The 21,453-nt window shown below is 44.1% G+C and overlaps 1 protein-coding gene across 2 annotated transcripts in view; it reads left to right on the plus strand.

Moving 5' to 3' along the window:
• The window catches only part of snx14 (sorting nexin 14), a 35,371-nt gene extending 16,496 nt beyond the window's left edge, over positions 1-18,875 (plus strand). For both annotated transcript variants that reach the window (XM_079526101.1, XM_079526102.1), the window contains 14 exons: positions 188-246; positions 3,442-3,571; positions 4,757-4,943; positions 6,331-6,414; positions 7,090-7,190; positions 9,738-9,849; positions 10,352-10,392; positions 12,442-12,561; positions 13,291-13,414; positions 13,904-14,068; positions 17,033-17,128; positions 17,635-17,726; positions 17,840-17,896; positions 18,717-18,875. In XM_079526101.1, the coding sequence (XP_079382227.1) occupies positions 188-246; positions 3,442-3,571; positions 4,757-4,943; positions 6,331-6,414; positions 7,090-7,190; positions 9,738-9,849; positions 10,352-10,392; positions 12,442-12,561; positions 13,291-13,414; positions 13,904-14,068; positions 17,033-17,128; positions 17,635-17,726; positions 17,840-17,896; positions 18,717-18,746 (1,398 nt within the window). In that variant the 3' untranslated portion in view covers positions 18,747-18,875. The remainder of the gene's footprint in view (positions 1-187; positions 247-3,441; positions 3,572-4,756; positions 4,944-6,330; positions 6,415-7,089; positions 7,191-9,737; positions 9,850-10,351; positions 10,393-12,441; positions 12,562-13,290; positions 13,415-13,903; positions 14,069-17,032; positions 17,129-17,634; positions 17,727-17,839; positions 17,897-18,716) is intronic.
• The last annotated feature ends 2,578 nt before the right edge of the window (positions 18,876-21,453 follow it).

Consider the following 21,453-nt stretch of genomic DNA (forward strand, 5'->3'; position numbering starts at 1 on the left):
TAGTAAATTACACAAGATGCTTTCTGATTTTTAATGGGTTAAAATCACATCATCTAGAATAGTGCCCCTATTCTCGGCGAACGTTCAGAGTAGTTTGGCTATTTTTGGGGGAAGAAAGTGTAATTTGACAGCGCTGCGAGTTGAACATAATCTACCTCTGTGTTACTTGTGTATGTGTTTGTTGCAGTATTTCAGACACCTGCTAAGAGGAGTGGAATCTCCAACAAGGAGCTCCAGAATTAACAGGTGGGTGTACCCTGCTGTCATACAGTCTATCTCACTGGTGGTATGTACTAGAGAGAAAGAAAGTTGGTTTGGAAGAAAATAAGAACCGTGCTTCTGAACCTTTCATGCACACATCACTCTTCACGCACCTAACAGATCTTGAACCTATGTATAGGCCATATTATGTGGGAAACGTCACCTATGTGTGAATTTCTCCACAAAATGTTAATGCGTTGCTTCGCAATATCAGGTGACGGGTGTCGGACCCCTTCCGTTTGGGGTTTGGACCCCTTCAAAATGTTGTTATATTACCCAACAAGCTCTAATTTCATTATTAAAATCAGATCTCCACTAAAGATACACAACTCATGATAGCCCAAAGTAAAAAGTGTAAACCTTTTTTATTTATTTTATTATTCATAATCAAGGCGAAAGTTTGAAATAACGTCGATATTGATTGGAAGTCATATCGCCCTAGCCCTTATGTGCCACGTTTTTACAGTGAGCTCCACATTCATGTCCCTGTGCGTATTGTTCCAGGAATAGCTTCAGTATGGATGATGTGAGGTGAGTAGCTTAAAGCATGTGATGATGTGACAGCACGTCACCTGCCTGACTGGACTTTGGTTTGCTGCATGCAAAATGTGCACACCTGTATTGGAACACCAAGGGCTCTATCTTACCCCTTATCCCTAAACGTATTTGCCATTTTTTACTATTTTGAAAAACCTTTTAAAATAGTTCAACTAGCCGATCTACATCGACACGTTGTGAGCTTGTAGATCGCCTATTTGAACTATTTTAAAAGGTTTTTCAAAATAGTAAAAAAGAAAAGTATATGGATAAGGAGTAGCCTAAGTGGCGGCGCAAGATAGAGCCCCAAGTGTTTGCTTGAGAAATGAAACCTGAGATGTCTTGAGAAAGCTTTCATAAGATGTTGGCTGTTATGCTTGTGTTTCTGTTGGGATCTTCTCCCGCTGATGTGTTTCTGTTGGGATCTTCTCCCGCTGATGTGTTTCTGTTGGGATCTTCTCCCGCTGATGTGTTTCTGTTGGGATCTTCTCCCGCTGATGTGTTTCTGTTGGGATCTTCTCCCGCTGATGTGTTTCTGTTGGGATCTTCTCCCGCTGATGTGTTTCTGTTGGGATCTTCTCCCGCTGATGTGTTTCTGTTGGGATCTTCTCCCGCTGATGTGTTTCTGTTGGGATCTTCTCCCACTGCTTCTGCTGCTGCTGCTTGTGGATGTCATTTTCTTTTGAAGAAAGCGGCAGTTAACTGAAATGGACTAATCATCGCTATACTTAACTCTGTTTAAACGTTTAATCATTTCCAGTCGACTAGTTGGACATACGAAAGACTGAAATAGAAATCAAGTCTTGTATTGCCCACCTGCCTCTGGCAAGAAAATCAAACTTTTGGGCAGGTGGAGTCTGCTTTCAGGTTGTCCGACCGTACAAGTGCTCGTTTGAGAGGGGACGTTGCGTCCAAATACCTAGCAGGTATTTGGCATAAACATTGAGGTGTGACATTTTTTATCACACAGCCCCGGAAAGTAAAGTAAATTAAAAAAGTGTTAAATTGAACGGTTATTCAAAATGTACCTAGCATTTTATAATAGAAAATTTACTTTTCGGGCAAGTGGGCATGACCTTTGGGCAAGTAGAACATGACTGGTACTTGCCTGACAGGCATGTGCCTCTGAGACCTTATTGTCAACTCGCTGGCCCAGTGGTCCTTCACTTGTCTATCAATAAAGGCAGAAAAGAAAACTGTCAACCCCTGCATTGGACACAGAATCGACGTTTGAAGCTGAACTTGCACAGTGACATGATATGAACTTTATTTGTATAGCGCTTTTCAAAACTTAGTTCCAAAGTGCTGCACAGTGCAAGATAAAAAACAGTAAGAAACAACAAACAAAAATAATATGAAAATACGACACAACAACCAATAACAATAATGTACATACAAATGTCTATAGAGCAGTTATAAAACTTATATACTTAATATACTTATTATATTATAAAGGTGGGTTTTCAAACGTGACTTAAACAGGGGGACGGATGGTGTTACCCTTATGTGCACTGGCAGTGCGTTCCACAGTCTAGGTGCCCGAGTGGCAAAAGCCCGATCATCCCGGGTAACTAGGTTCGTCCGAGGGACTCTCTCGGAGGCCTGGCCATGCTTATTTTGTTTTTTTATTTTTATTTTTTATTTTATTTATACTATGTCGACCGTCATTAATATCGTATATCCATGGAACTGGTATAATCAGGGATCTCTTATGCATACTACAGTGATTAACACTATTACAGTATTGTTACCATCATCACTATGTCTCATGTTTATATCAACAGGTTCTATTTTTTGTCTTTTTATTTATACTCTCATACAATTGTCATCACACAGACAATCACTCTATGCAAATGGGACAGACTGTACGGACACTGACCCTTGTGCGGGAGGGGGTTACATATGTATGTATATACAGGCATAACAATGGGGGGTGGGGGGGTTGGGGTGAATTGAAATGGAACACTGAGAGGGGAGAGTTAATGTATGGAGAAAAAAACAAAACAAAAGTACAATAATGCTGTAAATGTTTATGTTGATCACTCTTCTCCCAGTTCTGTACAATTGTCTGACTGAGTGTCCAGTGTATCAATAAACAGAATTAAAAAAAAAAGACGTGAATAACCGTTTCGAGGTCCGGGGCCGAAAGGAATGGCTTGATTTTTGCGATGTAACTGGAAGTTACAATCTTGTAACTGGAAGTAACAAGATTGGATGACTGTTGTTACCTTTTTTATTGAAAGAGAGGTCTGAATCAAAAATCAACCCCAGGTTACGGGCTGCAGGAGTGACATTTGTGGAGAGGGAACCAAGTTGTGAGTGTAGTGCAAGGGTTAAGTTGGAGGGGCCAAATAAAATAATCAGAGAAAATTAGGCAGGCCAGAATGTGTGACATATTGCCTGGACCTGGTTTAGTGGCATATACAGCTGGGTATCGTCCGCATAACAGTGGAGATGTATGTCATGGGTGCGAATGATGTTGCCGATGGGAAGCATATAGATACAGAAAAGTAGTGTCCCTAGGATAGATCCCTGTGGGACTCCGCACGTGAAAGGGGCTCGAGAGGAGGAAGCCTCTCCAATAATGACGGAGACACTCCTGCCCGTAATGTAGGACTCATTGTGTATTGTCGACTCACACAGGAACCCGTCCAAACGAGGCGAGACGTTCGGGATCAGCAGGATCGGGAGTAAGATCAAAGGGGTGTTCAAGAGCACCACCATGGAGGGAGCCATGCTGCCCAGTCCCGTCAACAGCACAGACGACGACGCGGTGAGTTGCAGCGTTGCATGGGCTCCACACACTAACCACGGCTGTTGAAGACCAGTGGTTCTTCTCAACCTTTTCAGTGCTGTGACACCCAAAATAATCATAATATTTGAACTGGGGGACCCCCAGTTAAGCCGTTCAATTTGGTTTGACTCTGTTACACAGGTACATATTGTGAAAATAGCAGATCTACAAGCTCACAACACCTCACACTGCGAGGAGTTGTGAGCTTGTAGATCTGCCTCTTATTTGACAAGTCAGCCAATGTTTGGCCAGTTTTTAAAGTATAGTTTCACTACTTTTGATGAAGTGACGACCTTTCTCTCTCTTTTTTTGGTTGAGGTATGAAAACAGTCTTATTAAAAGTCCTTAAATTGTCACTTTACTGTCATCTGGGGACCCCCGACACACAGGTTGAGAACCACTGTATTAGACCAGTGGTTCTCAACCTTTTCAGTGCTGTGACCCCCCCGTCAAAGTAATCCTATTTGAACTGGGGACCTACCACCCCTATAGAATTGTAGGCAGTTGAGGCATTACATTTTGTTGGTCTCGGTTCTTCAGGTAATATTGTGAAAATAGCAGATCTACCAGCTCGAACTTGTGAGCCGGCTATTTTCAAAATGTTTGCCTCTTTCTTATATTATTTGACAATTTGGACGATGTTTGACCAGTTTTTATAGTATAGTTTGTTTATTACTTTTGATGCAGTAATGGTCATTTTTATTTTCTCCTTTTTATGTATATTAAAAAGTTGTTGCTTAGTTTTTAATTTGTTTTTATTTAGTTTTCCTCGCTGAAAAAGGTAGTCGACAAACATTTTTCGTCATAGTGGAGAAAACTTCACAGGAGGGAGGCAGGGCCCGAGCCCCGGACCTCCTGGGCTGTGCGAGGACTTCCAGGCGCTCGGAGGGGCCGAGGTGCGGCCTCTCGAGCCTGATTGAGAGCCCTCTTCGCTGGTTACCCGATGGCCGCTGTAACCCTCGATTTCGCACGGTTCTCCCCCCTCTGAGGGGACAGGGGGGAGATGCCAATCACCTCCAGGGAGCCAGGGGCGCAGTGCCGCCTCGGTCGCCCGCCGACGAGCGACCTCCTTCGGTCCGACCTTCCCAGCCGGCCTGCCTGCCGGTTCCATACTTTAGTCGACAACACTGCAGTGTAGTAAGTGTTGCTTCGGGTCCTCCCCAGGTGGAGGAGGCCATGATGGTGATGGAGGACGACTCCCCTGCAGAGCTGATCAGCGTGGCGGGCTCGCTGCGCAGCCTATCTGCGTGGCGCATCACCATCCCCTACATCGACATCTACGACGACGACGTCAAGAGGGAGAGGATCCCCGTCTTCTGCATCGACGTGGAACGCAACGACCGGAGGGACGGTGGGTGGGGGAGAGAAACGCTCGTTGTCTGGGCTTAGGAGGGACGGTGGGTGGGAGAGAGAAACGCTCGTTGTCTGGGCTTAGGAGGGACGGTGGGTGGGGGAGAGAAACGCTCGTTGTCTGGGCTTAGGAGGGACGGTGGGTGGGGGAGAGAAACGCTCGTTGTCTGGGCTTAGGAGGGACGGTGGGTGGGGGAGAGAAACGCTCGTTGTCTGGGTTTAGGAGGGACGGTGGGTGGGGGAGAGAAACGCTCGTTGTCTGGGTTTAGGAGGGACGGTGGGTGGGGGAGAGAAACGCTCGTTGTCTGGGCTTAGGAGGGACGGTGGGTGAGGGAGAGAAACGCTCGTTGTCTGGGTTTAGGAGGGACGGTGGGTGGGGGAGAGAAACGCTCATTGTCTGGGTTTAGGAGGGACGGTGGGTGGGGGAGAGAAACGCTCGTTGTCTGGGCTTAGGAGGGACGGTGGGTGGGGGAGAGAAACGCTCGTTGTCTGGGTTTAGGAGGGACGGTGGGTGGGGGAGAGAAACGCTCGTTGTCTGGGTTTAGGAGGGACGGTGGGTGGGGGAGAGAAACGCTCGTTGTCTGGGCTTAGGAGGGACGGTGGGTGGGGGAGAGAAACGCTCGTTGTCTGGGCTTAGGAGGGACGGTGGGTGGGGGAGAGAAACGCTCGTTGTCTGGGTTTAGGAGGGACGGTGGGTGGGGGAGAGAAACGCTCGTTGTCTGGGTTTAGGAGGGACGGTGGGTGGGGGAGAGAAACGCTCGTTGTCTGGGCTTAGGAGGGACGGTGGGTGGGGGAGAGAAACGCTCGTTGTCTGGGTTTAGGAGGGACGGTGGGTGGGGGAGAGAAACGCTCGTTGTCTGGGCTTGCATCGCAAAATCCCCACTGTTAATATTGATTGAAACCTTTATTTATTCTCGAAAAGAGCATAGAGGTTTACCCTCATCACGCACGCACGCACGCACGCACGCACGCACGCACACACACACACACACACACACACACACACACACACACAGAAAGATTCAGAAAGATTCAGAAAGCAATGCATCACACAACATGGGCCACAAATCCAACCTATTTGAAATGATGATTGTGGCAAAAGTATCACAAGAAAATGGTTGAAACCAACAGGATGGACATAATATATGAAGTGTTTGGTAATGGAGAGGTTGACATTCTCTTTGAGGCTTCAGAAAGAGAAGTTTGCCACTATTGTTTTGTAAATTAATTACACATAAGGACCTTTTATAGAAACACTGGATTGTACTGCGTGTTTAGGCTAGAATATTGCCAGCACCCTCTTTGTGAAATGCATTATTTCATTCTTCATTGAGACCTCAGTTATTTATATCAGTCTGATAACTCTGTTTGTTTTACACTACCTGCAGTTGGACACGAAACTGAGAAGTGGTCCGTCTTCAGGAGATACCTTGAATTCTACGTCCTGGAGTCCAAACTCACTGAATTCCACGGTAAGATGGTCCTAATTTGATTGATTGATTATTTGATGGAATACTTTATTAGTCAGAAAGGTAAACAGCATGTGGTACAGTAAGACATTAAGGCTAAAAGGATAACACAATAAAGCAGGGTTCCCCAATAGGCGGCCCGCGGGCCATTTGCGGGGGGGGATCCCAGATATAAATGGCATTACATGGGGGTCAGTAGTCTATGCATGTCAAACTGGGCATCCTTTTCAAATGGGGTCCTGCCCTGAAAATGAATTTTCAGGGCAAGACCTCGACCTCACGCGTGCGGACTCGGCCCCCAGCCTGGTACCCTAGTCAAAATATGGCCCTCGAGGAAAATTAATTGGGGAACCCTGCAATAAAGTATTCAGTTCATCCCAACCACTTGCAACCTGCCATCCTTTTATTAATAATAATAATAAATGTTATTTATAACGCACTTTACATTTGAAACAAATCTCATGGGCATGTCATTATAGGCAAAACGTTTTTGTTTATTTATTATTAAAAATAAAATGTCAAAAGGTTTGAAAATGGCTGCAAGCTCATAACTGTCGTACTATGAAGTATATGTGGCTTAAGCGAACCATTTTCTTCGTTGTGATGGTTATTGTGTGATTATATTTGGCCAAACAGCCCCTGCTTTAAATTTTCATATTTTGTTCCATCTCTTTGAAGGCACATTTGCTGATGCACAGCTCCCCTCCAAAAGAATCATTGGACCAAAGAACCATGAATTCCTTACATCAAAGAGGTTGGAATTCGAGGAGTATTTGCAGGTAGCGTGTGTGTGTGCGTGTGCGCGAAATTATTGAGCGCGTGTGCGCGAAATTGAGTGTGTGCGCGCTCAATAATACTACAAATCACAATTTATTGAATACTTTTAGTCAGACATGTAAACCGTACAGTCAAACACTTAGTCTAAAATGATATCACCGAAATAAATCCATACAGAGTCATAAAGCAACAAAAATAATAAGCTAGTTTTTTGTTTTGTTGCCAATGTATCACTTTTTCTGCCAGTTTAGTTGTCATCCTCTGATTCCCTCACACACTGTAATGTTGTTTCTACGGACCCCTACTCAATCAATCAATCAATCAATCAATCCTTTTGCATAGCACATTTCATGCAGCAAGTGCAACCCAATGTGCTTCACAGATTACAAATAGAAAAAACATTAAAGGTAAATAAAGAAGGAAAACATTTGACATTATGAATAAACATAAACAGGGATTAATGATATGACCAAATTAAAAGCAATACTAAAAAGGTATGATTTCTTTTAAAAATGTCTGTGGATTCAAAGAGCCGCAGGTTTACAGGCAGGCTGTTCCACATTATAGGACCATAATAGCTAAAGGCTGCTTCTCCATGCCTTTTAGTTTTAGGTCTAGCCTTAGGAATTTCTAAAAGACCAGTTCCCGAGGATCTGAAAATGCTCCCAGGGAGCATTTCAGACAAATAGGCAGGTGCATTTCCATGAATAGATTTAAAAACCAGAAGAAGGACCTTAAAAATCAATTCTAGAACAAACAGGCAACCAGTGAAGTGACTTTAAAATGGGTGTGATGTGTGCTCTCCGTCTGGTCTTGGTCAGTATTCGTGCTGCTGCATTCTGGACTAGTTGTAGCCTGTACTGGTTGTAGCCTGTACTGGTTGTAGCCTGTACTGGTTGTAGCCTGTACTAGTTGTAGCCTGTACTAGTTGTAGCCTGTATTAGTTGTAGCCTGTACTAGTTGTAGCCTGTACTAGTTGTAGCCTGTACTGGTTGTAGCCTGTACTAGTTGTAGCCTGTACTAGTTGTAGTCTGTACTGGTTGGTCCTAGGTATTGACACCATGTGCCTGATACACATGGAATCACCTGCTGTTTCTTTCCACCTGCCATAGTGCAGAGCTTCAGTGTTTCTTTCCACCTGCCATAGTGCAGAGCTTCTGTTTCTTTCCACCTGCCATAGTGCAGAGCTTCTGTTTCTTTCCACCTGCCATAGTGCAGAGCTTCAGTGTTTCTTTCCACCTGCCATAGTGCAGAGCTTCAGTGTTTCTTTCCACCTGCCATAGTGCAGAGCTTCAGTTTCTTTCCACCTGCCATAGTGCAGAGCTTCAGTTTCTTTCCACCTGCCATAGTGCAGAGCTTCTGTTTCTTTCCACCTGCCATAGTGCAGAGCTTCAGTGTTTCTTTCCACCTGCCATAGTGCAGAGCTTCAGTGTTTCTTTCCACCTGCCATAGTGCAGAGCTTCAGTGTTTCTTTCCACCTGCCATAGTGCAGAGCTTCAGTGTTTCTTTCCACCTGCCATAGTGCAGAGCTTCAGTGTTTCTGTCCACCTGCCATAGTGCAGAGCTTCAGTGTTTCTGTCCACCTGCCATAGTGCAGAGCTTCAGTGTTTCTTTCCACCTGCCATAGTGCAGAGCTTCAGTGTTTCTGTCCACCTGCCATAGTGCAGAGCTTCAGTGTTTCTGTCCACCTGCCATAGTGCAGAGCTTCAGTGTTTCTTTCCACCTGCCATAGTGCAGAGCTTCAGTGTTTCTGTCCACCTGCCATAGTGCAGAGCTTCTTTCCACCTGCCATAGTGCAGAGCTTCAGTTTCTTTCCACCTGCCATAGTGCAGAGCTTCAGTTGGAGCACATGATGCATGCTGAGGAACACTGTATTCCTCATAGCCAAAGTCATGTCCGGTACTTCCTGTATCTGCGCAACGTTATAGGTGGCTGCCTTTTTAGGAGACCGCAATTAGGTCTAATGGGAGAGTGAACGTGAACAGTACACAGCTTCTGAATGAGTCTTTTCCCCATTTACCCCATGGTCACTGGGCTAAATCCCCACACATTTCTGTTATTTCTATTCTTTTATTTTATTCCAAATGGACCCTTGGAAGTCTGTAACTCTGAGAGTGTACAAATATAACCAAATGGACCCGTAACGGGTCCATTTGTACCCTATCAGAGTTATGATCTAGAGAACCACTGGTATTGTAATTGTATAGCAGATCCACATAACCAGCTCTGACAGTGTGATCAAACGGTTCCACATGTTGGATCCGGTTTCTTTGGTTCCACTGGTTCCGGCTCCCAACCCTCTCGCACCCTGTAGGAGTTGCGTAGACCCGCCCTGTCTGGCTTCCCTCTCGCACCCTGTAGGAGTCGCAAACACCCGCCCTGTCTGGCTTCCCTCTCGCAAACACGGCCAATTGTGTTTGTTGAAATGTCCGCCCGGCCAGGCTCACCACGGAAGATCCAAACTACCAGTCTCAGTCTGCGGTGGCATGCAGGAACTTAAAATGGGGTTTGAGCAGTGAATTAATGTTTGTGCTTGTGCGTGTTTTCAGAGGCTGCTACAACACCCAGAGCTGAACAACAGCCAGCTGTTGGCTGACTTCCTGTCTCCTCACAGCATGGAGTCTCAGTTCCTGGACAAGATGCTGCCCGACGTCAATCTGGGTGAGTCAAAGCCATGCAAACCAACCTGGGTGAGTCTAAACCGACCAACCAGCACTCTCCACTATGGCTAAGCGTCTTTGAGTACTTAGAAAATAATTCCAGACATAATTACACTACAACTAAGTAAAACCGTGCCGTGAAATGTATTTCACAGGTTGATCTACAAGCTTTGTGAGCTTGTAGATCAGCTATTTTCGTGTATTTTTTAGAATAAATTAGAAGTACGTTCCTGGTTATGTTCATGGAAACACACACAAAAAAACGTCATGGGTTCTGGAAAGTTCCAGGCAATGGAAGGTTCTGAAGAGCCAACAATAAGCCAAACCAGCACTCCCCACTAGATGGCAGTGTTAATCAATCAACAATCTGCTTATTATTGGGCAGGTAACTGATGCTCATGGTTGATTCATGTGATTTGTTACATTGCTCTCACATATTAAGAACATAATATACAGCAGATGAAATAAGTAGCACACACTAATCTGAGTAATTTCTTTCACAGGTAAAATGTTCAAGTCTGTACCAGGCAAACTCATGAAAGAGGTGAGAAAGTGGCCTATGGTTGACCCCTTTAATGTAAAATGCTGAATAAATCTTCTAAACAAAGCTAATTTGTTAATGTATCTCCCAACACATGCAATGAATTGCAGTAAGAGTTAAAAGTGCCCTTCTGTGCAACAAGGAGCAATGTGGCGCATTTTGATGATAATTCAAGTTATCTATGAATAATTCCAATAAAGTCCATAACTTCATTGTACATACAATCTTAAAAAAGCATTTTTTTACTTACTCCACTTTAGATTTGACTGGTCAAATGAATGAGAAGTGATACAACATCCCATGCCGCAAAGCTACTTCACATAGTCTGTGGTTACAAAGCACAGTTTCACTTTCATGGAACCTTTTGCAACAGGTGTGAAAGATATAGCTCTGGTGAAACTTACAAGTTTACACATACAGTATGACACAAGCAATAGCTGATATGGAGGATAACATCGCACCATTGACATACTGTATGTTCTATAATAATATGAGTAAATTCTATCACATTTGACTCCAGTGAAGTTATCTACAATATTGTATTTGAATCCTGCCTCACTGCCGCTCCAGGGGGCTATTGTCACGCTCGCTATTTGCTCATGTTGATCCCCCCATGCTGTGTACTTTTATAAAAGTCACCGGGGAAACCATCCGGTTCCCGGGCATTTCCCACTCTGAAGACTTGAAGCGGCTGTTTTAAGCTCTAACAGAGTGATTGGTCTCTCCAGCTCCCCAGCTACAGGCTGTTCAACAGTGGGAATGTCGATATTATTAAAAAAATATATTAAAGGTAGATTCAGAGGCCTGTTCTGAGGAGTACAAAGTAGAATAAAACTTCTTAAAGGTGTCATTGATTTCCAATGGTTTGGTACTAGTAATGCCTGAATCAGAATCATTTGGGGGATTAGGTTGGAGGTAGAGATTCCCGTAGTTGGTGTGCTAACAGCCTTGTCACCCTGTTCAAAAAACCTGGATCTCGTTTGGATTAGAAGTTCAGTGGTGCGATTTGACGTGAGTAAATGATATTCTGCTTGTAGTGTGAGACGCTCCTTATAAAGGTCTGGGGACGGGGAGACGGCATATGTAGCATCAATCTGAGATATACGTCGGGTCAAATCGGTCAGTTTGTCCTTTCTACATTTCTCCTCAAATTTTGAGTAAGAAATTATCTCACCTCTAATAAATGCTTTTAGGCTTTCCCACAGCAGAGAGGCCGAAACGTCAGGTGTTTTGTTGAAACTCAGAAAGAGATCAATTTGTTTAGAAACAAAATCGCCAAATCCCTCGCTGGTGAGCAAACAAGTATTAAGCCGCCATGGCGCTCTTGTAGTTCTAAAACTCTTAAAGTAGATGTTCATGGAGATCGGGGCATGATCAGATATAACAACCCCCATGCTGTGATACATACAGATCCCCACAATATGTAACTGTTTTTAGATCGTTTTGAAATTTGTCTTAGCTTCTATTCGTAACCTATGTAATTCATATGTATACCTTTTTGTTTTCCTTTTCCTGATCTTCTGATGTATTGTGATGTTTTTTATGATATAATATTTAATTACTCAGTGTAATTTTGAGAATAAACTTAAATGAATGAATGTGTGTCTGAAACACACAGCAAACACGCAACACATAACACTTGGCTTCGTCTGTGTCCGTGTGACTGCCCGGGCATGCTCAAACATGTGGTGGGCGGCCTGACCAGAGCGTCTAGGACCGACAGATGGTCTTCGCTCTGAGGTTGCTGCTACCTTTTTATAAACCCACTCCACTATGTAAAAAATGGCCTCATTCTGTTCCCACTCCACTCCGCTCGTATGCTCTGGCTAATAAGAAGCTACTGATAGAGCATTCTGGGGATGCTCTTGTCGTAATTCAACCAAAACATCCATAATGGTAGACGCCTAGCTGACCTTGGACTAACCTCAATTACACACTACACGTTTGTACCTACAGCATTCATCCAAGCTATGCATGCATGCGTGAGTGCGTGCATGTGTTTTAGAGAAGTGGAGGTGATCTCAGTGTTGTGTTTGACTTCTTGTATTTCAGAAAGGCCAGAACCTGGAGCCATTCATCCAGTCTTTCTTTAACTCCTGTGAGTCTCCTAAAGCCAAACCCAGCCGGCAAGAAATCACCATCCTCAGTCCCAACGCTGAGAACAACAAAATGGTATGCAGAGGGTTAGAACCACTGCCCTACCTTATTTATTGAGAAGGAAATGGAAGTGTAGACCTAACTGACCGTGCTCAGTATCAGGGGGATGTATACACTAAATCATTGTGGTTTTTCTCTGTCAGATAAATGAAAGTCTCTTGCTGTTAGCTAACACTCTTATCTAGGCTTTTTCTCTTTTTTTTTAACAGCCAGTGAGCAGGTACTGTAGGGCTCTTCAGTGTCTCTCTACAATAGGGGTTCCAAAACCTTTCCATGCCAAATAGCTAAGTGAATGTCATAATCCAGTCCAGAGTTATGAATAATAACAAATTAAGATACAACTAGATATATAGGAAATATAGTATGTTTCTCACCACTGACTGACTGTTTGATTACATTTAGATAAATAAATAGATCCGATTCCTGACACAAGAGAATATATGCACAAATCTTAAGGTCATGCACTGTTGGATCTGATGCAAGGACATTATAGGCCTCAAGCATTAACCCCCAACCAGCAACATCTAGACATATGGGTTGCCTTACTTGCGAATAGTCACAATTAAGTTAAAATCCATGACTGTGAAAATTGGAATGTTAACGAATGACAGTTCAATGTTATACAAAAACAAAAAGCAGTGTTAGAACTCAGTCCTGATTTAACGAATCATGATCGTCAAAGCGATCCCGGCGCTGCATGAACGGTCTTTTGGTTGACTGACAGCTTCACCGTTTCCCTCATAGCTGATCGGCGATCTGTTTAAGAACAACGCAAACCTCCCCGAGAGCTGTGAGAGGAAACACAACCGCAACTGCTTCATGGAGATGATGCCTGTGAATGGCATGTACGACTACCTGATGTATGTGGGTGAGTGGGACAGTCACTGTCGTCATTACTATCAACTACCTGATGTATGTGGGTGAGTGGGACAGTCACTGTCGTCATTACTATCAACTACCTGATGTATGTGGGTGAGTGGGACAGTCACTGTCGTCATTACTATCAACTACCTGATGCATGTGGGTGAGTGGGACAGTCACTGTCGTCATTACTATCAACTACCTGATGCATGTGGGTGAGTGGGACAAAGAAGGCAAAGAAGTTTAGTGATAAGGGGTTGAGCACTGACGAAAATAGGGCCGTAAGAGCACTATCTTGCACGCCGTCTTGCCCCTTATCCCTAAACTTAGTGGGAAAATCTTACTATTTTGAAAAACATTTTGAAATTGTTCAACTAGGCGCGGATCTGAATTGACATGTGAGCTTGTAGATCGGCTACAAATTGGAAATGAAAAGGACGCTGTGTGTGTGTGTGCGTGTGCATGTGTGCGTGCCTGTGTGTGTGCGTGTGCGCAGGTCGGGTGGTGTTCCACATGCCCGACTGGCTCCATCACATCATGTCGACGGGGAGGATCCTGCTGAAGAACACGTTTGAGGCCTACATGGACCAGTACATGCACTTCAAGCTGGACCAGAACCTCCAGGAGCACCGCATGGTGTCCCTCATCACACAGCTCAGAGGTAGGACTGTCTGCCTGTCTGTGTTTACTTGTATTACTATATTTGTGAGGGCCAAATGTCCCCACAAGAACAGTTGATTTGTTTTAGAAAAAGACATTGTACGGGCCTGGTCTTCACCTTTTTGTTTTTTACCGTTACCCTTGTCAAGGCTAACACGTAATTAACAAGGGTCTTGCTCAGGGACCCTTCGACACATAGCCAGTGCTGGGTTCCAACCAGGGAACTGTTTCCCAGGTGAAGAACACGTTACTACCCATTCAGCTATGGCTGCCAGTGTATATACAACCAATTTAGACCTGGATACGTTACTATACCTTTCAAGCCAGGGACATTGAATTGATATTTGATGTTTTTCCAGTAAACTTAGGTCAGGATTTAGAGGCGTTTTTAAGAATCGGCCTTGGGTCTAAATGGGATCCTATTAGAAACCGTAGCTGTTGAAGACACTAGGGAAAAACATGGCAGTGGAAAACATTTCCAGAAAGACAGAAAGACTGTTTTACTTTATTGATGCTGTTCAAAGCCACCCTCTGCAGTTCTCAATCTCATGAATTAATTAGTTCCACAACACAAGTGCTTCATTTTATATTTGATGCACTCTGCTTTTCCTACCACTGTGAGGTGCTGACATGCAGCCGTCACACCAGTGACGGCTGTATAATGCTACATAATATATGAGGCAGTCGATGTGTCCAAGGCACGTGATGTGCACCACAATGTTAAACTTTAGTCTAGTAGAGTATAAATACGGTATGGTGTCACACTATGGTTAACCGCTGATAAACCACAAACACTCCAAGTATACACGTTTTACAAAAAAAACATGCTCCAAAACAACCATCCGTTGTGTGTGTGTGTGTGTGTGTGTGTGTGTGTGTGTGTGTGTGTGTGTGTGTGTGTGTGTGTGTGTGTGTGTGTGTGTGTGTGTGTGTGTGTGTGTGTGTGTGTGTGTGTGTGTGTGTGTGTGTGTGTGTGTGTGTGTGTGTGTGTGTGTGTGTGTGTGTGTTGTTTTCATGCATGCTTTTTCTTGTGTGTGGGTGTTCTATATTTGTTTTTACAAAAAAAACATGCTCCAAAACAACCATCCGCTGTGTGTGTGTTTGTGTGTGTTGTTTTCATGCATGCTTTTTCTTGTGTGTGGGTGTTCTATATTTGGACTGATGCATTCAGAGAATGGAGGCATTTACAAAGGAGACCGTTGGTAGTTATTTCTGCCTGCCCTTCCTAACAGATGGGTGTAATTTTAGGATTTAGGATAAAGCTACGGTTAGACACCTAATGGTTGAGGCAAGGCTGTGGCATTTAGTGGTGAGTGAGTGTTTAAGGGTTCCATCATGCACATCACTGGAATATCCTCGTGTGTGTGTGTGTGTGTGTGTGTGTGTGTGTGTGTGTGTGTGTGTGTGTGTGTGTGTGTGTGTGTGTGTGTGTGTGTGTGTGTGTGTGTGTGTGTGTGTGTGTGTGTGTGTGTGTGTGTGTGTGTGTGTGTGTGTGTGTGTGTGTGTGTGTGTGTGTGTGTGTGTGTGGTCTGAACACTGACTGGTAGAGACATGTCATGGAGGCACAGTCACACAAACTTTGCCTTCATGCAGCGTTCACAGTGGCAGCTACTGTACAAAGAGATACAGGCTGCAAGTTGAGACCAATTGCTCAAATCAGTGACGAGGAAAATGTGGAACAGAGAGTGACTTTCCTAAATGTATGTATAATGTAGGTGAGAGCAGGAGTGGACCTGGTGAGACGTAGGAGGGGCCCGGACAGGAGCCAACACACAGAGCCTAGTCCTTCTATGAGCAAGTGTACCTCCTAGCCCTGGCAGAGTAGTTCTGGAGTAGTTCCAACGGATTGTGTGGCCCTGGTTTTTCCCTAGTGGGACTGATTGAGGGTAGCTACTGGGATGTAAGTCGGGACTTGATATAGGGTAAATGTTTGCATGCGTGCATACCTACTTTTTTTTACCTATTTCAAAGTTGCAATATTTTCAAGGATTAGATTCAATCTATTGTCTCATCACATTACAAGTAAAGCAGGGGAAATTCTTATTTGTCCAGGATTGTCAGTGTTTCAGTTAAACCTTCTCATTGCACTTGACTTGCCAGTCCTACAAGCTTGTTTAAAAAGAGTTTGGGGGGATGGGGGAGTGGGTGGGAGAGGATGAGCAAGCTAACTGTATCTGTCCATGTTTGTATTGTCTATTGTGTAACTGCACTGTATGGTATGTAATGTTTTGCCTGTGTATAGGACCCCCTCTAAAATGAGATGCTGCATCTCAAGGGGATTAACCTGACTCCGCCAGATGGGACAGCAGAGAGAACACTCCCAGTGTACTCTCTGCTGTCCCATCTGGCGGAGTCAGGTTACAAGGGGATATCCTCTCAATCAAAGTCTGACCAAAAATTCTGGTGGAGGGTGCCTGGCTGTCAGCAGCAGGGCTGTTGAACTGTGAGGCATATAGCGTGTTCCTCTGCATGCCCTACCGACAGAAACAGCAGGTGATTCCATGTGTGCTGACGGGGGCACGTGGGCTCAATACCATCACATAGCAGTGATGACATTACATATGAGTGTATGGGGGGAAAGCAGTGGAAAAATTTGCAAGGGTGGGAAAACAAGGAGAGAGAGAAGGATAAGACAATTGAGGGGGTCAGAGAGAGGTGGGAGAGAGGGAGAAAAACAAGTATCATTATTGCAAACCAGAACTCTGTGTGAGAAACGCACACAGTGACGACATTACACATGAGTGCAGAGCCGGACTTTTTTTTTTTTTTTTAATTATAAGATTGAAGTATTGAAATCCGATTCAAGTGAAATGTGCGTATAGTTATTGTATTTAGTTGTATTATTTATAAATATAAATTTGCTCCAGCCCGGGGGCCCTCAGCAAGGTAAATCCGGCTCTGCATGAGTGTATGGGGGGGAAAGCAGTGGAAAACCACTGATGTGTACCTGTGTTGTGTCCATTAGACGCTGTGTTCTGTGAGACCACGGAGGAGAGGAGTGTGGAGGACAAGCAGAGCAGAGCCAAGCAGACGTTTGAGGGGATGATGAAGTATCTGCCAGGTGGGTTCCTGTCCTGAACACCATGCTGCCAGAGAAAGTACGATAACCATGGTTCCTGAACACCATGCTGCCTCCACACTGCACAGAGACCTTAAATTGGGTTATGAGCCACTGCAATAAAGCACTGATTCTTCTTTCATTTCATGAACCCTCCGTTTAAAATGCATTAGACTACACAGATTAACAGACTAACGAGTTTAATCTCTGGGACCCCAATCCATACTGTAATCATATCATCAGTGTTCATTAACGCTCTCTCTCGTGTGTGTGTGTGTGTGTGTGTGTGTGTGTGTGTGTGTGTGTGTGTGTGTGTGTGTGTGTGTGTGTGTGTGTGTGTGTGTGTGTGTGTGTGTGTGTGTGTGTGTGTGTGTGTGTGTGTGTGTGTGTGTGTGTGTGTGTGTGTGTGTGTGTGTGTGTGTGTGTGTGTGTGTGTGTGTGTGTGTGTGTGTGTGTGTGTGTGTGTGTGTGTGTGTGTGTGTGTGTGTGTGTGTGTGTTCCACGTCCAGATTTTGTGGGGAAGTGCATCGGTGAGGAGAATAAATACGAGGGCATCAGATGTCTGTTTGACGGCTTCCAGCAGCCTCTGCTCAACAAACAGGTCGGCTGAGAAACGAGCACAAAAACAAACACCAAATGTTAAAATATGGAGAGGTTTCTGCCCGACAGCAACGATATGTTAAGTTGTAATGTGTGTGTGTACTGTGTTCTCAGATGACTTATGTGCTGCTGGACATCGTTGTTCAGGAGCTGTTTCCAGAGCTCAGCAAGGTAAGGCCAGAAATCCTGTATGTCACAGAGTGATGCAAGCGGAACACATGGTTCGCGGTTGTAACATTTAGTTCCGAGTGGTTTTAATTTGGGCTTTGTGTGTGAGAGAGGTAACACCAATCTAATATTGACTTAGACTTCCTTGTTTAACCTGTCTCCTCCTACCACTGAAGTGGATTTAATGGACGATGAAATCGATAACTTTTCTCCTGGAGTCACACGGTTGACTCGACACACACAGACCTGCACATGGTGACGACCATGGCAATCTAAAACATGGCCGTCACCTTCCCACTGTCACCAGCAGACAATACTATAAACACAGTAAAAATCCTCAGTGTTACAGGTCCATTTGGTTTGATCGATTGAATACTTTTTTAACACGTTTGAAAACAGTACAGCAGTACCGTAACAGACCTAACCTAACCCTAAAAGGATACCACAAAAATCCCCAAGGGGCTTGTTTCCCCTTTCTTATTTGTACACTATCTTAGTTATACATGTACATAAAATCCATGTTTGTTTCGTCATTTGTCTTTATTTGGACGGGAGAGTTCATACTGTAATGCAAATACACCGGATTTAGCAAGGTAATTGCCACCCGTAGTAGTGGAGGGGGACTACTCCAAGTTCATGCCCCAACTTGCCTAGGGTTGCTACTATTACTGTCTAAACAAATATAGACTTCACACAGGAAGCAACTGACGTGGCTAGTAATGTATTGTAGATGGGATTGGAACTAGTTTTTTGTAATCCCTGCGTGTGTGTGTAGTGTGTACTAGGCCTAACACCTGTATGTGTTCTTCTGTGTTCACTGCAGGGAGCCAAGGAGCCTTCTACAGACATCTGAAACATACCGGCTTCATGGAAGTGCAACACTAAACTCATTACACTGCCCCTGGAGCCATCAGCCTCAGCATTCCAATGTATCACCATGCACTAATACATAATTACATAAAGATTATATTTATTGAATTAACTGTTGTGTGGTTGTCATTTTTCTTCTTTTTCTATATACTCCCTTTTTATTAAGTCCTTCATTATTATAAACTTAAAATGGAGGGTATGCGCATACATAAAATGAGTGGCAAATCGAGTGGCAAAGTGACTTTAATATCGTTTAATGCAATCAGATAGGACTTTTCTGTTTGGATGTATGGGCTGTGTGTGTGCGTGCTAGACTACAGGGTACTGTGATGCATCTAGTGCAGTAGTTGGAGTGAAGGTTTTATGCGTACGTAGAAGCAGCCTCTGGTGTAAGTCTTCTCCTGCCAGTACACAGCCTCTCCTTCACCAATACTCCTGCCGGGCCGCCACGTGGCCATGCACGGTAACTGGGGCCCCAGGCCAACACGGTAACTCGGGCCACAGGCCCCAAGTGAACGTGCCAGGGGATCTCGGAGCTGCAGTGGTCCCCAGAGGTGTGATGTGCAGGCCCAGTGTGGACACGCCCTGGCATCAGCCAAGCACTGCCCCGCTGCCTTGTGGGTTAGCCTGGGAGGACAAAAGGCTAAGGGAGGACACCCAAGAGAAAAGAGTGCACCCTAGGCAGCCATCCGACAGACTGGAGTTCCTGCAGTTCACCTTGCCATCGGATACAGCGCCCCACAGTGAAGAAGTGATGCTGGAGTGTCCCCTCTGTCGCTCAAATAAATTGTTACTGGTTTCAGTGAGTTCAGCCTCTCAAGTAAGTGTGTGCGTGTGTGTTGTTTTATAACCATCCAACATTTCTATGTGAACATTGGTTGTAGCAAAAGAAAGGTAAAACACATTTTTGTTTTTCGGTAAACAATTAGTTTTAAACTAGGCCTGCAACAACCATAGATCTTTGACTGGTGAGTACCAAACTGAATAGTTTTTGCCGTTTAGTTTCGTTTGCACACAGAGGGCCAGAGGGCACAGAGAGAGGGGCAGAGGGCGTGACCGTGACAAAGACACTGCCGACAGCACCTCCACAGGCACAATGTGACAGAGGCCTCAGTGCTGTCGACACATTAAACAGTTTCTTCATACTGTAGGACGTCAGCTTTAGTGTCTTAAGACGTATGGCAGAGTTATATTTAACTCTGCACAGGTAGCCACAGACGTTAAGACGGCTTATTAATTTGCCTTTATCCGGAGTTAAAAAATATATATTCACCTGTTTTTAGCGGACACAACAGAGGTCGGTGCCACAAAAATTGACGACTTCTATTTCCGGTTCAAATGGCAGACAACTAGAGCTCGTCATCTTTGCTTATTCCATTCATTTGTCTGGCACTTTCCACCTATGGTAACTGGCGTCTCCAGTTGTAAAAGGAGAACAATAGGAATTGCAAAAAGGCAGTTTATTTTACCCTGTTTAATTTCAGCCTCTTTTTTTTTTGGTATTTGAAAATGACAACATGCTCAGAATCTGTCTGTTTTAGACTTGGTGGGAAGGGGTTTGGTGTTGACTGGCAATGGCATGGACTGTCATATTGATTCATCATTTATGAATGTATGGGTGCTATTTCATTATTCCATTCTAACTGTTCTCATTTAGAAGGTGTTCCTTTTGTCAAAGGGAGCATAAACACCTTGCCCTGAAGGCCTGCCTTTGATTGAATCAACCCTTGGATCAAGGTATTATATAAAAGGCCATGTCAGTGATGCCACACCTATTGTTTCTTTGTCATGGGACCCCTGGGGCTGGCTTGGGAGATAGAGAGAGAGAGAGGTATAAAGACACTGAAAGATAATGATGGGATCTTCTTTTTCCATAGTTTGGTTGGTGACACCACGGTTGAGAGGAGCACAGAGAGTGAGCTGAGGCCGGTTGAATTCTCTCACTTATGTCAGCTCTTGAGCAATCTGTCGGCAAAAAATAAAATAAAAGCGGAGCCCTCTTTTCCTTTGAATTTGCTGACGTGAGTCAACAGTCTATACGTATCGACTATGTAAGTGTGCTCTTATTCCAATAGCAATAGCCGACTGAGGGATATTCATGAATGAGATTTTGGCCAGCTGAAAGTGTTGGTCCTCCACATCTTTGGAGAAAGGTACAGTGAAAAAGGAAATTATTCATAAAACACGAGTGATAACCATCTTCTCCCACTAGCTTGAAACTGCTCAACCTTCCATTCAGAGGTGCCTCTTACTGTATGTCCATATTTTAACTTTTTGTGTGGTTTTTCTTTTGTAAATGAATGCCCTACTTGATCAGATTTTGTCGATCTGCTATTTGTTTGTCCTTCTGAAGAATCCATAGACTATTTGTCTTTAGCACTAACTCAGAAATGTAGGCTTTTTGGAAGTTTAAAAGCTTCCCTTTACTTGCTCATAATGTGATGACAGTACAAATACTGTATTTGACAATACAGCCGGGGGAAAAAAAACAATTTGAATTACATTCGAGAGGAGGTTCCATTTAGATCTCGTTCAGCCTGAAATACAGGCCAGTTTAAATTTGGCAATTCAAAAATGTATAGAGAGTATTATTATTTATAGTATTTATAGGCAAGAATATTATTTATAAATATAATAATTATTCATGGACCTCAAATAGGTTTAATTTAAAAATAGGGAAATGTACATTT

Source organism: Electrona antarctica (genome assembly GCF_951216825.1).
Source record: "Electrona antarctica genome assembly, chromosome: 17".
Taxonomy (NCBI): domain Eukaryota; kingdom Metazoa; phylum Chordata; class Actinopteri; order Myctophiformes; family Myctophidae; genus Electrona; species Electrona antarctica.